Source organism: Amborella trichopoda, chromosome 5, assembly GCF_054954075.1.
Source record: "Amborella trichopoda isolate Santa Cruz 75 chromosome 5, AtrichopodaSantaCruz75HAP2 v2.0, whole genome shotgun sequence".
In the NCBI taxonomy this organism is placed as follows: Eukaryota; Viridiplantae; Streptophyta; class Magnoliopsida; order Amborellales; family Amborellaceae; genus Amborella; species Amborella trichopoda.
In genome coordinates this window covers 14578790-14594308 of record NC_142340.1, presented here as the reverse complement: position 1 = coordinate 14594308, position 15519 = coordinate 14578790, and the positions used below count along the sequence as shown (strand labels likewise).

The 15519-nt window shown below is 33.6% G+C and overlaps 1 protein-coding gene across 1 annotated transcript; it reads right to left on the bottom strand.

The window, feature by feature from the left end:
• Positions 1 to 7950: 7950 nt before the first annotated feature.
• LOC148781975 (receptor-like protein 32) lies at positions 7951 to 10336 on the bottom strand. The gene has a single exon (XM_088868501.1). The coding sequence runs from the start codon at positions 9514 to 9516 to the stop codon at positions 8398 to 8400; it is 1119 nt and encodes a 372-aa protein (XP_088724627.1). The 5' UTR covers positions 9517 to 10336; the 3' UTR covers positions 7951 to 8397.
• Between the last annotated feature and the right edge of the window lie 5183 nt (positions 10337 to 15519).

The following is a 15519-nucleotide window of genomic DNA, read 5'->3' as shown; positions in this document are numbered from 1 at the left end:
TTGTACAAAAAAAACAATAGTCAAGAATCAAAGAAACCACATTTTACAATATAAACAAAAAATGTCCTTTTTGGCCTCAATGCTTCATGTATTCAAAATGAATATTTCATCTAACAAAGCCCCAAAGAAGATAGACCAGTATACAAAGGCTGCAACTACTTTTATACAGAGGCATAAACCAATATGCAGAGGCAGAAAATTCATCTTCAAATTATACACAATATCATGATGCACATCAATTCAACAAACCACAAATATTTGATAACGAATACAAATCGGCATCTGTATAAATTTTGTTTGTTCAGAAACTGTGAATACAAATCGGCATCAATTCCACTTTATTTTATTTTTTTCTCCTATTATAATTTCTCACTGCATCAATAGTGTATGTCATTATCTACACCATCCATTTCAACCTAAAAATAAGTGAGATCTTTACCATGTTTGGAGCTTCAACTTCCATAGTCGGTGTTAGAATATGATTTTAGAGCCATCACTAAGTTTTCTGATGCCCAAAGGACTTTCTGATTCAAGGTGAATCTTTACTTTGTTTTCATAAAGTCTAGGCCTTACAGAAACTGCAGCCATATTAAAAATGTATTAAAAAGGGTAACACTTAATCTATATTTAGTCTGGGTGGTTTCTATAAGGTTGCAACCTTAAACAATCGAATTAAGGCACACCTCCAAACTCTATTATTACATGTAATTTTGGTATAAATTTTTTTTACGATTATAAAAAAAGTCTATTTTCATTTCTAATTATAAAATTTTAAACTCCAAAAATGGTTTAAATCAAGTAGATCTATAAACATACACAAATCTTGAAAATAAATGGTCTAGATGATATGTTGTAAGATACACTATTTCTGGGACTCAAAATTTTTATTTTTATTTTTATTTTTTATATATATTTTTAAATCTTGATGTCGAGATGATCAATTAGAGGGTCTTTCAACATTCAAACAACCGTTTCCGATGGATTTTTGAGGTGCATATGTAATTTTACATTTTAAGGTTGCAACCTTATATAAACTTTTTCCTTTTAGTAGAGTTGTTTTCAACCTTATATAAACTTTTTCCTTTTAGTAGGGTTGTTTTCATATATTAGTATGTACATGTTAATACGCAATTATATAAAACTATCATTGTTGTATAAGGAGAGTTACAAGATAATTATATTAAAATGTAAATTTATAGTAAACTAATACAATTATAATTATAGTACATTATAATGCTATAGTTTTTTATATCATACCAATGCAATTGACATATCAATATAGATGTATTATAATTATACAATAATTGAAAGAAAAACTAATGTGATTTTGCCGGGCATATATTTTTCTCATTTTCTTCTTTTTACCTCTTTTCTTTTCTTTTTCTTTTTTTGTTTGGTAAATATCACTTACAAGTAGTCATATTACAATAAACTCTGTGTTCAAAAGAAAATAAGACTAACAAATCTAAGATCTTAAAACGTTAATATCATAAAACCAATTTTCTTTAAACAAAGAAAATAACCACAATTCTTATGCTTCGTAATATAAAGACAATATAATTAAATATGACAAGAAACAAAAAGAGATTGTCAGAGATTACCTCAACCGGGGTTTATCACACCCCACACCGAGTCACCACTATCCAATGACGTGGAATCAATGATCAACCTTCAATCTCAATTTAGGGAAAACAAGTTAGGTCAAACCCTCCAATAGAACATTTGAACTCCTCTTGATCACAAATCTCAAACGTCGATATAACCCATAAAACATAGTTTAAGAGAGATAGCATCTACTTACTTATACCAAACCCTTAGCATCAAGACATCATAAAGAGAAATAATAACATCTAGGTGGGGCGTGCCCCTTAGATCTACTTTAGAGAGAGAGATGATCTAAGTGAGGTGTATCCCTCTAGGCTTACTAAATAGAGAGATAATATTTAGAGAGAAGAGAGATATTTTTGGTGTAGAGATTTATGGGCATCGGGTCCTCTTTTTATAATGCAAAAATAGGATTAGGGTTTTTTAAGATTTTCCATGGCTTGCCTCCTCTCTTGTGGTTGAATATGCACCATTGATCGTGGGTGACTTGTGGAGTGAGAGATTTGAACCATCCATTCCATAAATAGGCCATCAACATCATATGGAAGGTGCTACAATATTTATCCCCCAGTTCTTAAACTATTTTCCATCAATAAAAATTAAATAAAATAATTCTATGCATATATTGTGCTTACCAAAATTATACACAAGCCTTCTCATGCTTTCCAAAAATTCATTCAAAGCTTCTTCAAGGCAAAGGCTTTCTAAACAATACATACCTCTTCTTCAAGCCAAAGCTTGATCCAACAAAAATTGAAAATCTCCTTGGAGTGCGGTGTGCCACCCTAGGTGTCTCTCTTGGGCCCCACCCATATTTCAATGGTGGGCCCATATAGGTTATTGAGCCTTCCATACAATAATCAAATTAATTACAATATTATATGATTTTTAAAATTTATAAAACTTAATTTAAATAATTAAATCAATCTAAAATCAATATCTTTGTTTTTATAAATCCAAATTTCAAAAATAAAATATCCAGAGATTTAAAAAATTCAAATAATAATTGTAAAAAGCATATATCATTTAAACAAACATAATTACATTCATTAGATGGAAAAATGATCCATATGATATTGGAATTAAATAAATAAACACTGGGGCACTCCACCTTCAACTGTGTACTACGGTCCACATCTGATTTCTCAAACCGATCCAGTGTTGCCCATGACTCATAGTTCATGCAGGAGCTCATTAATGGGTTACCAAAGTCTAGCCACTGGGCAAAGGGTCGTAATCTCAGTTTGTGGATTTCAGGTTCTCCACTAGAGACGTACTAATATTACCCAGACCTGATGCGACCACCGCTCATATGGCGCATGGAGCATAGGGGTATCTCTCGCTCATACAAGAGCTTCAGCCTAGAAGGTGGTTTAATTTCCCAAAACGTCTATTATATATGCATATTGTGTGATGGCACACGGATGAGGCTTTTGCCCCCGTCTCGGAAGGCACGCATCACACACAAGGGCCACATAGTCCTTCGGCTCATTCATTCGGGCATACTCCAACCTCATCAAGGGACGACCTATTAATTCGGATAGTTTTCTATGCCCAGGTAACATAAGTTTTTCCCAACCGTCTGACTTAGTTCGTAAAGTTTAGTTCGGTATCAGCAAATGTTTTGGCTTAGTATGGTCCATGAAGGACCTCACTCCCGCTGAGTTCATGTTCCATTATATCAGACATGCTCTCAGTATTTAAGTAAAATAATGAAAACTATAATGCAATACCGGTAATTTTCGGGAGTCTTAAAAACTATTTTTTAAAGAAATTTTTGTGATTCTTAGAAATTTTTTTAACTCAATTATTGCCGACCTTTCTGCTTCGCCGATCCGGACCAGTTTTCTAGATGGGCGATCCAAGCCATCTATCTGTTTTTTTATCACTGCTCCTAGCAATATATAGCTAATCTAAATGCTCTAATTTTTATTAAATGTGGTTTTTCATAGTGATTAATAAACTATTTCGGAGAGCATTGCAATATCCATTGTCGTCGTATAATATTGTGCAGCTCACTCTACTTGTGTCACGAGTTTAGTGTCAACTCTGTGGCTCAAAACCAAAATCTTATAATAAGTTGATATTATACTTACAAAGTCATTAAAAGTTAATTAAGATTCAAAAACTTATCTATTAATTTGATCACCAAAGCATCAAGTAAATAAAAGATAACGTGACTGATCTTAAATACACCTTTCATGAAAAAAGAATATTTTATTTATGATTTAAGTTATAATTAATTTATTATTTATGATATTGCTCAATTATAAATTTAATTGACAGTTATAATTTTAAACTTATTTATTAATTAGTGTTTTAAAATTCGATATTTACAAATTATTTTGATAAAAAAATTGAAACTGTTTTGCTAACGGGAGCAATCATACACTATGGCCACGAAGGGTTTTTATCGATTTTCACTTCCAGGTCTCTCGGTTCAAGGCCCACATGAATTAATATATATACTCATTTTACTTCCAGGTCTCTCGATTGAGGACCCACATAAATTAGTTCAAATACTAATTTTTTTGTTTTGTTTTCCAAAGTCTCTTAATTGAGGACCCACATAGTTTACCACACATGCTTATTTCTCCTTGAGCCTAAAATATCCTCTCACCTTTCTAAGTTTTGGAGAAAATTTCCTTAACTGCTTACCTCAGTGGGATTACTACCATTAACAATGAATGAGGATCCAAGTTTGTAGCGAATTTTCAAGCCTCCTCTTTTACCATTTTCTAAAATTCCTTTTGTTGTGTATTGAAGAGATCCTTTGATTTTTCAAGAGAGAAAAAATCCAAGTAGTTCTAAATATTTTTGAATCTATTGATTTTTAAGAAAAGTTCTATGATACAAGTAAATAATGAATCAAGTTTCATTATTTACAAGTAGTTTTGTTTACTGGGTTTGTAATGAAAATGTTGAGAGAGAGAGAGTAAATGTCAGCAGACCTGTTGGAGAGTTTAACGATGCATGTGAAGTCACAAAATACTCTCTCTAGCACGACTAAAATGTAATCTTTGTAGGTACCATAATAAGTTGGAAAATTGTGCATCTGTTACCTTTCTTGAGTTTGGCATTACAACACAAGTGGGTCATAGAGTTGGAAAATTTTGCGGTTACCATAATGAGTAGGAAAATTGAGCACATGTCATCTTTTTTTGAGTTTGGCATTACAACACAAGTGGACCAAAGAATTGGAAAATTTTGTTGGTACAATATTTAGTTGGAAAATTGAGCACCTGGCACCTTTCTTGAGTTTGGCATTACAACACAAGTAGACCATAGAGTTGGAAAATTTAGTGCAAACGAAAAGGATATAGTGTGTACAATAATATTTTAGAAATGGATATCTTATTTTTCTTATTTTTTTATAAGCTTTTGAATTCATTTTTAAGATTAGACACCCAAAATGGGGATACTCGTCGTCACCAGTGTAGAGAGCTCGAGTTACTCGAGCGAGTCCAAGCGGACTCACCTATCAGTCGAACGCTGGTCTTGATTTTTCCCCCACAGTTATTCGTACATCTGAAATTTTTTGATGATCAATTTGGAATTCCTTTCATATTTGGGCTAGATGGAATAACGAGTCTATGATTAGTAAATACACTCCCTGGGAGCATGAGAAACTCATTTCCCGGTAGGAAAGAGGTGGTGCCTCGCGGAACTGAAATGAATCCAATCCAACCCTACACCCCAAGCTTCTCTTTTGGCCAAGTTTCCTAATTACTCCCAAGCCCAGTAGGAAAATGAACGGACCTGATTATTTTTATGGAATGAATGCCCATGCTTGAATCACAAAGGAGCCAACTAGGCTCGTCCAAGTAGTTCCGGTCGCCACCTTGGTGAGCCAGAGTATCTCGAGTATGGTGGTGAAGCTCGGCATCTTAAAAAATTTAAAAAAATAAAAAATAAAACAATGAATTGTAATATTTTTTAATCATTTTGGCTAAGATTGGCAGTTGTTTTGGTCAGAAATATTTATTTTTATATTTTTCCTTTTTTTGAGATTATTTTTAAAATACCCTTGATGACAAATTGATTTTTTCAGAATCTGTTTTTCACTACTTCTTTAACTTATTTTAGATGTGTTTTATTTAATTCTACTATAAACATATTAAATTATTTGATTTTTTAATTTTTTTTAACATTTGTTTGGCGTGGCCAAGACCTACCAAACTCCGGCCCGAGTTACTTAGCCTGGCCCATGGCCAACTTGTGCTTTCCTACACTCCTTGAAATTGAAGTTATGGGTGTTCAAGTAAAGGCAAACTTGGTCACAATAACGACAATTAGTGATTGCAAATTGGCTTCCTAGCCACTTGGTTGTGGATCAGAAGAAGATAAATATGTGGAAAAATATCTATGTACGTCCTGTTTTTTGCTTCAATTTCTCAAGACACTCAAGAATTTAAACTATTTTTTGTTAAATAAAGTTTCTATCTCTTATATCTTTCTATCCCTGGCTCCTTTTGACCATATATTGACCTAAATAACTTTTAAAATGACTCCATCTCTCTCTCAAAACACCGTATTTCTCTCCCCTCACTCTCTCTCTCTCTCTCAAAACTCCATCTCTCCCTCTAAACATAAAAAATTCTCCCCAATTTCAACATAGAAGAGGACACAAATTCTAGCAAGAGCTTCAATTTCCTACTCAGAGATTCAAGATGAACTACATTTGACTTACAAACCCTAGAATCAGCTCTATTCAATTTCAATTTTCTGTCGTCTAGAGACTAGAGAGCTTTTATTTTCTGAAATCTTGGCAATGAAATACTAAGGTTTTTCCTTAGGGTAGAGAGTGCAAACATGGTGCTTGCAGTAATGGCAGTTGTGGCCATGGCGGATGACAATAACAATGTGTTCCAGCTTTTCCAAGACACTCGCATCCAGAAATCAGATGGCTTCACATTTGGTATCGCCTTCTGAGGTCTTCTTTCTTTGTCAACAGTACCATACAGCTTTCACCTTGTGATCGAAGGTTTTCTCTCTTTATAAACAATGCCCAACTTGCGATGTTCAGCCCAAGGTGGACCAAATCTCTCTCATCACCATTAATACCACACCGGAGACATATGGTGGGTACATGGTAAGATTTGCAGGTCAAAAATATGCTGCTAGATCTCCTTCCACTTTTGTTGCAAACTCTACATATACAGTCCCAAGCTTCACTTTGGTGCTTGAGTAGAAGGGACATTGCAAAACTTGTATGGGAAAAGAAATGGATTCGCGTCTTGCAAGGAAAACCCAAACCTTGCTTTTGGAGAGAGAGAAAGAAAGAGGTGAGAGAATGAGAGACGGAGTTTGAGAGAGAGAGAGGCGAGAGAATAAGACATGGAGTTTTGAGATAGAGAGAGGGGCGAGAGACGGAGTTTCGTAAGAGATTAGACGGAGTTTTGTAAGAGAGATTAGAATCATTTCACAAATTGTTTAAGTTAATAATATAAGATCAAAGGAGTTGAAAGATAAAAAAATAAAGACCTAATGTTGCTAGAAATAATTTAAATCCTTTATTCTATTGAGAAATAGGTGTCAAATATAAAAACGTACAAATATATTTTCCCTAAATTATTGGGTTCCTTCCTTGTGTGGATCATTATTCAAAATGGCTTTTCATTTCATTTTTTGTACTGAGTCTATTATCATGCACCATGACCACAAGCCAATGGAAAAGAAATACAACTCATACGTTTGGAAATAAAGACTTCATTGTCACAAGTCCCAATAAATGGCCAAAAGGACTTGTTCAAACCATAGCGATAGAGAGAGAGAGGGCATGCCGTGCCCTACGGGTATGTTCATTGGGCCGGACTGATGCTTTAACGGGCCGGCCTGGAAACGCCAAGAAGCTTGCCCAGTGGGCCATGCTAGTTCTAGGAGCTTGGAAATGAAGGGCCGGCCCAGATGATTTAGCATGCTGTGTTAGTTTTTTTTTTTTTTTATGTAAACCTTCACTCTTCGAATTTTTTTTATCTAAAAACCCATTCTATCAATCTAGAAACCCAAGTTTTATATCTCTATCTAACTTTATTTCTCTATCTAAAACTTCATTTCTCTATCTAAAATTTTATATTCTCTCTACAGAAATTCAATTTCTCTTTCTCTCTAAGAGCCTATTTTTTATCTCTTTAAAAACCCAATCTCTCTTTCTTTCTCTAAAAACCCAATCCCTCTCTCTCTAAAACATTACGCTCTCTCTCTCTAAAATATCTCTCTTTAAAAAAAATTAGAGATGGACTGTTTCTTACGGTTAAAGAATCAAACCGAGAGAGAGATTGAGAAATTATGATGTTTGCTACTGCATTGGAATAAACGGAGAGGAGAGGGAGGAGAGAGAAAATACTCAGAGAGAGAGATCATGATGTTGGATAATACAGTAGAATAAACAGAGACAGGCGAGAGAAAATACTCTGCTCTAGGTATCTACTTCAGAATTAAACACACTCAACAAATAAAAGAAAAACCAAACCAAACCAAAAAGCCCAAAAAAACAATGATCTCCAAAGCACGGACAAAATACTCCACATTTTCACATGCCCTAGAGAGAGAAACCCATTAAGAAAACCCCCCAAATTTTCACATCACCTAGAGAGAGAAACACCCATTAAGAACAAACCCATAAACAACACAAATAAAACCCAAAAACTTCACATACACTAGTGCAAGAGGGCACCCAATATATGAGCACCAGGCACACAAGAAGCTTTCAACTGAGGGAATCATAGTAACATCACTTGCACGCAAATATTGTAATGCATTTATAGGTATGATTGCTCACCCGTTCCATTTTCACTTGGAAAACCGCAGCAATATAACTACGATTTTATCCATGTAACGAAAACATGCATCAGTCCAGGACTTCCTTAAGAACAGCAGAAGAATGTTTCCCCCAAATCCTACTCTGAATCTCAATCCAATGCTCATATCAAGCCATGGGAATTCAAATTTGTTCCTGCTTCTTTCAATACGATCAACAAAGGGAGGAGGTTCAAGTTTGCCCTCAGAGCCTTGGATGGGGGGAGGTAGACATAAGTATGGGTTCTCGGAGTATATGGATGTGCTAAATGTTTTCATTTGGTTTCCTGTGGGGATTTGTCCCGACAAATTGTTGTTGGATAAGTTTAGAGCACTTAAAGAAGTCATGGATGAAATGCTTGGAGGGATGAGCCCGGAGAGTTGATTGTTTGAAAGGTCTAACAACTGTAATTCCTTCAACTTCGCGATCTTTTCCGGAATGACTCCACTTAAATGGTTTTTCGACAAATTCAAGAAGACCAATCCCAACAAGCTTGTTAATTCTTCAGGAATTTCTCCCTCTAAATGGTATCTTGAAAGGTCTATGCTTTTTTCCAAAGACAAAGTCATGCTATATTCAAGTATTTGCCCTTCTGCTACCACATCCAAACCTTCCATTTTCTCATTTGATAGATATCCATAGCACTTATGATCATTGTATACTATAGCAATCCTCATGGTTGTGAAATTTCCAAAACTCTTAGGTATGGTTCCTAATAACCTATTTCCACTAAGATCCAAAACTTGAAGAAAACTCAATTGTATCAGTGCTTGGGTCGATCTCCCAACGAATTTGTTTGATCTTAGGTTAAGATATTTATGAAGGAATTTTTCCTGTGAACTCATTACAACTAGATCCAAACTTTCCAATGAAGACCAGTTTTTCAACGCGTGAGGGATTTCTCCTAATAACCGGTTATTTGCCGACTCTAGCGTAGCAAGTTCTTCAAGAGCCACCAGTGAAGACACTAAGCTTCCGAATAACTCTAAGCTTTCGAATAACTCATTATCATTCAAATTCAAGAATTCCATGTTTGAACAATTTCCTAAGCTCGGCGGTATATTTCCTGAAAGATCATTTCCTGAGAGATCAAGGACACACAGCCCTTCCATGTTTCCCAATGAAGACGGGATGTTTCCCGTAATATTATTATTGGACGCATCGAAGTACTACAAATTAAACATGATTTGTCCAATGTTTGCAGGAATATAGCCAAAAAGCTGGTTGTTTGAGAGGTCTAAATCCATTACCTCTGGAACTAGCACGGGTATGGGGCCTTTAAAGAGATTTGAACTCAGATCTACGGTTGCCTCATGCCCAGTTCTGCTGATATTTGGAAACTGGCCTTGTATTCCATTATTTGAACGGTCCGGTTGGATAATGTGAAAGGAGATATCACAAAACCAGCTTGGTAATATACCTGAAATACTTGCATTACATAAATCCAAATATTGAAGTATCCATTGAGTTTTGATCCAAGGAGGGAACCCAGTCCTTAGAGGTAACGAGCCTAGGACAAGATGGTAGAGCTGAAATGGAGGAACCCAATCATGACTCACATTTAGCACCAACAAATTATGAGACAAGTATAATTTTTCAAAATTTACAAGTCTCGCAAAGATAGCTTCGGCGACCATCCTTCTGAGGTTGTTGTCAAAGACATATACTTCACGCAACATAGAAAGGTTTCCAAGAGTGTCCCATTCAATTGGCTACCAGTGAGGTGCAACTCTCTTAGGTTCTCCAGGTTTGCAAGGCAGTATGGAACCCAATGTTGCAAATCATTCTCACTGAGATCAAGGTGTTCAAGGCTACCAATGTGAGCGAGGAACTCTTGTGAATTGATTTTCAGGAAGGGTAAGTACACGAAGTGAAGTAGAGTTTGGTAAATGAGGGGTTGGGATGGAGTCTAAGAGATTGCAGAGCTGTGCTTCCACTTGAGTGAGAAGAGGAAGCCCAAGGATCAACCTGGGAAAATCTTGGCTTACCATTGAAAGGTTCAAATAATTCAGTTTAAAGAGTTGTAATGAAGAGAGATTAGCAAGCCATTCAAGGTTGTCCACACTCAAATCTTGATAAACATCAGAAAGATCAAAATGTTGGAGGTGTGTGAGATTCCCCAGTTGAGGAGGAATCTTGCCTCCAAATCTCAGCCAAAGAACCCAAGAACTCTGGTATAGGATTCAAAGAGAAGTCATTACGGCTTAAGTCGAGGAAAGACAAATGTTTGAGCTCTGCCAAGGCTGGGTCTATATGCCCACTCAAGCTTAGAAACCTACCGGAGAATATGAAAATAATCTAAAGATAGATTTATTTTGGTTAGTTTTGTTTTCAATTTTTACTAGGGAGATATTTTAGGGGTTTATCTTCTAAAGTCACATGAGGAGGTGATTTACATGTATAAAAGGAGGTACACACCATGTAATTGGAGAGATTTGAATTTTATGAAATAAAGAACGTTTTCTTTGGAAAGAGAAATGTCCTTTGTGGGTGTTGTTTCTTCTTTTGAGTTTGCTCCATGCCGGAAGACTCGTATCCGCGTATTTTATTGTTTTTTCTTGTGATTCCTCTATGGATTTTATTTCTCTCTCTTAAACACAGCTATTTTATCGGGTGGTATTCACCGAAAAATTTTATACTATCTCAACAACTCAGGTTCCATTCTTTACTTTTGTAAAAAAAATTAAAATTAAAATTTCAAAAACAAAATAGTAAATATACGTTTAAGGAAAAAGTTGAAATAGAGCCTAAGTCTCTAACAAATCAAATTAGAACATACCTCAGATTGTTTTGATACGCAAATTTTTTCAAATTGATCCTTTCGTCTCTACCACTTATTCTCTCTTCCACTTTGCTCTCTAACCAATGGGTTCATTAATTGCTTTTGTGGTGTTTTTGTATTTTATTTATAAAAAAGATTTAAGTGATTGTGGGGTGCAATGCATAGAAGCTAAAGGCCTAGGAAGCCACAAGGCCTTTCATCAAAGCCGTCCATTTAAGACTAAAAACGGCTCTAGTGGTTACATTAGTTCATTTTCATTTGAATTTCGACAATTTTAGTTGTTACAATTCTATCAAAAAATTGACCAATTCTACCCGAAGTGAAAGATATAATAAGGATGTAAAAGATACAAAATTGTGTAAATAAAATAAATACTATTAAAATTTTTGGCGGGCATTGTGTGCAGTTGCACAATCATATTATTATGCACATGCTCCGTCAAGCATGAGGCCTACTTGAAGAGGATTTCTTTCATTTCAAACTCGGATACACGGGGTTTCCAAAAAGGAAAAAGTTTGTATAAGGTTGCACCTTAGACTCTCGACGAAATGTGCATCTCAAAAATCCTACAGTGGAGAGTGGTCCCAAATAGGAGAACCCTCCAATTGATCATCTTGACTTTGAGATGAATGGACATAAAAAAAATAAAAAATTTTATGTTAAAAAAATAGTACATCTGGTAAAGAGTCATCTGGACCGTCTATTTTCAAAATTTTCAAGTGTTTATTGATCTGTTCGATTTGTGCCATCTTTTAAATTTTAAATTTTCTAACTAAAGATAAAACATTTTTTTGAAACCATCATAAGATTTTTGACTCCAAAATGACTATCTCTAAATAAATTTTATAGGTGCACTTGACTTCTACAATATAAGGAGGCAACCTTATACAAACCTCACCTTTTCAAAAAACATCTTGCTGACAGCAACATGTTACTTTACGAACTTCATGATGTTAATTTTTTACAAGAAAATGAGAAGTGGTTACAAATTTTGTCATGAACATTACTACCATTTTATTTGCAATACCATAAAGCAAAACCTTATTCACAAAAGAAATAATAATAATAAATAAATAAAAACTTGATAGCTCACTTTGACAATCATAGTTTTTTTGTTCTTATTACATGAAAAAGTCCAAAACTAATGTACGTTTCTTTTATTTTTACTATAAAAATTTGAATTGCATTTTTACTTTATTTTGATTATAAAAATGAATATAATGGATAATAAACAGTAAAAACATGAGACATGCTCTCAATATTTATGTAGTTTAAGTGAAATATTGAAAACTATAATGCAATACCCTTATTTTTTGGGAGCCCTAATAACTAACTTTTAAAAAAAGTTTAGTGATTCTCAAAAACATTTTTAACTCAATTCTTGCCAAACTGTCAGATTCACCGATCCGAACTAGTTTTTTAGATGGACGATCCAGGTCATCTATTCGTTTTTTGAACACTGCCCCTAACAATATATAGCTAATCTAAATGCTATAATTTTTGTTTAATGTGGTTTTTTATATTAATCTTAAACAAATATTTCGAAGAGCATTGCAATATCCAATGCTTGTTGGGCACCTCACTCTACTTGTGTCATGAGCATAGTTAGCAAATAGGCGATTAATCGCCGATTGTTTGCAAAAATTGGCATTTTCTTAAAAAACGTTTAATACGGCATTTTTTTTTGGAAAATGAATTAAACGGGCTCAAAAAAATGCATTTTTACTTGTATTTTTTTTAAAAAAGAAAAAAAAAAATTCCTGATATGAGTAATTTCTAGAAAAACGTATTATTTCCATAAAAAAGAAATCCTCTGTAAATTTCATAATCTTCATGTTCTTAAAAAAACGTATTATTTCCATCAGCAAACCTAATCTTCATGTTCCTGAAAATTTTATAATCTTCATACTCCTGAAAACCCCCATCCCCAAGAAACCCATTTGATTTTCTCCCCTCATCCGCAATTTTGAGCTGTTTCCAAACTCACAAAGCAAAACCCCCATCCCCAATTTTGAAGAAGCATACCCTATTTTCAATGAAACACAGGTCTTCCAAAGACCTTGTTGTTCTATCGAACTTCCTTATCAGTGAGATCAGGGGAGAAGAGAGTTCTATTGAGCTTCTTCCTGTTCTCAGGTCTTCCAAAGCCTTGCTCCATCTTTTTCCCAAAAATCTTCAAGCTCACAAACGGTTTTGGAGAAGCACTTTTCAATGAAAACAACTATAAAGTATAAAGTAACCTTTATATTTACCACAGCTATAAGTAACTTAACCATAGTTAAAGTATTTAATGATTAAAAAAAGAAATTGTGCATTTTTTTGGGTGTATTGATATTTGCTAAAGTATTTAAGTAGATTTGGATATTTAAAGTAGATTTAGGGTATGTTGATATCTAAGTAGATTTGATATTTGTTGATATTTAATTGTGTTTTTTTTTTTAGGTATGGTGATATTTAAGTAGATTTGATATTTGTTGAAGTATTCAACGTGAAGATTTATATGGTGTATGTTGGGTATGTTGATATTTATAAAAAAGAAATTGTGCCTCTTTTTGGGTATGTTGATATTTATAAAAAAGAAATTGTGCCTCTTTTTGGGTATGTTGATAGTTAAATAGATTTTATATTTGTTGAAGCATTTAATATGAAAATTTATATGGTGTACTTTTTTTCTTTTTTTTTATTTGTGATCTTTGTTAAATTATTTAATGTGAAAATTTATATCGTGTATTTGTTTTTTGGTATGAAGTAGTTGTGATCTTTGTTAACTTATCCAATTTTTTGAGTACGAGTTTTTTAGCCTAGTCCGATATATTGGCGATATCTTTACATGAAGTATTTTTGCCAATCCATATTTTTTATCCGACTTTTTTATTCGACTTTTTAAAATAAAAATGATTTTTTCCCGATTTTAAGGTAAGCCAATTTATTGAAAATCCGCGACTTGCTAACTTTTGTCACTAATTTAGGTGTCGGCTCAAAACTAAAATCTTATAATCCAATTGATAAGTTGATATTATACTTACAAAGTCCTAAAATGTTAATTAAGATTAAAAAACTTATCTAATAATTTGATCACCAAAGCGTCGAGTAAATAAATGGCAACGTGAGCGATCTTAAATACACCTTTCATGAAAAAGCAAATTTTATTTATGATTTATGTTATGTTTAATTTATTATTTATGATATTTCTCAATTATAAATTTAATTGATAGATATAATTTCAAACTCATTTCTTAATTAGTGTTTTAAAATTCGATATTTATTTATTATTTTGATAAAAAAATTGAAACTGTTTTGCGAAAGAGAGCAATCCTACACTCTAGGGTCATGAAGGATTTTAACCGATTTTTACTTCTAGGTCTTTTAGTTTTGGGCCCACATGAATTAATACATATACTCATTTTTACTTCCCGGTCTCTCGATTGAGGACCCACATAAATTAGTTCAAATACTATTTTTTTTTTTTTCCAAAGTCTATAAATTGAGGACCCACGTAGTTTAATGCACAAGTTTATTTGTCCTTATGCCTAAAATATCCTCTCGCACCTTTCCAAGTCTTGGAGAAAATTTTCTTTACTGCTTACCTCAGTGGGGTTACAACCATTAACAAAGAATGAGATTCCAAAATTGTAGTGAATTTTCAAGCGTATTTTCTTACCATTTTCTAGGATTCCATTGTAAATTGTTGTGTATTAAAGAGATCCTTTGATTTTTTGTAAATAAATAAATAAAACCTTTCCAAGTTTTGAAAAAAAATTTCTTAACTGCTTACCTCAGTGGGGTTACAACTATTAACAAAGAATGAGGTTCCAAAATTGTAGTGAATTTTCAAGCGTCTTTTCTTACCATTTTCTAGGATTCCATTGTAAATTGTTGTGTATTAAAGAGATCTTTTGATTTTTCATAAATAAATAAATAAAAACCCATCAAGTATTTGTAAATATTTTCGAATCTATTGATTTTTAAGAGAAGTTTGGCGATGCAATTAAATATTGAGTCAAGTTTCATTATTTATAGGTAGTTTTGTCTACTAGGTTTGTAATGAAAATGTTAAGAGAGAGAAAGACAGTAAATGTCAATAGACATGTTGGAGAGTTTAAAGATACATGTGCAGTCACAAGATACTCTCTCTATCACAACTAAAATGTAATATCTGTGGGTATCACGATGAGTTGAAAAATTGTGCAACTGTCACCTTTCTTGAGTTTGGCAATACAACACAAGTATACCATAGAGTTGAAAATTTTACGATTACCATAATGAGTTGAAAAATTGAACAAATGACACATTTTCTGAGTTTGGCATTACAACACAAGTGGACCAAAGAATT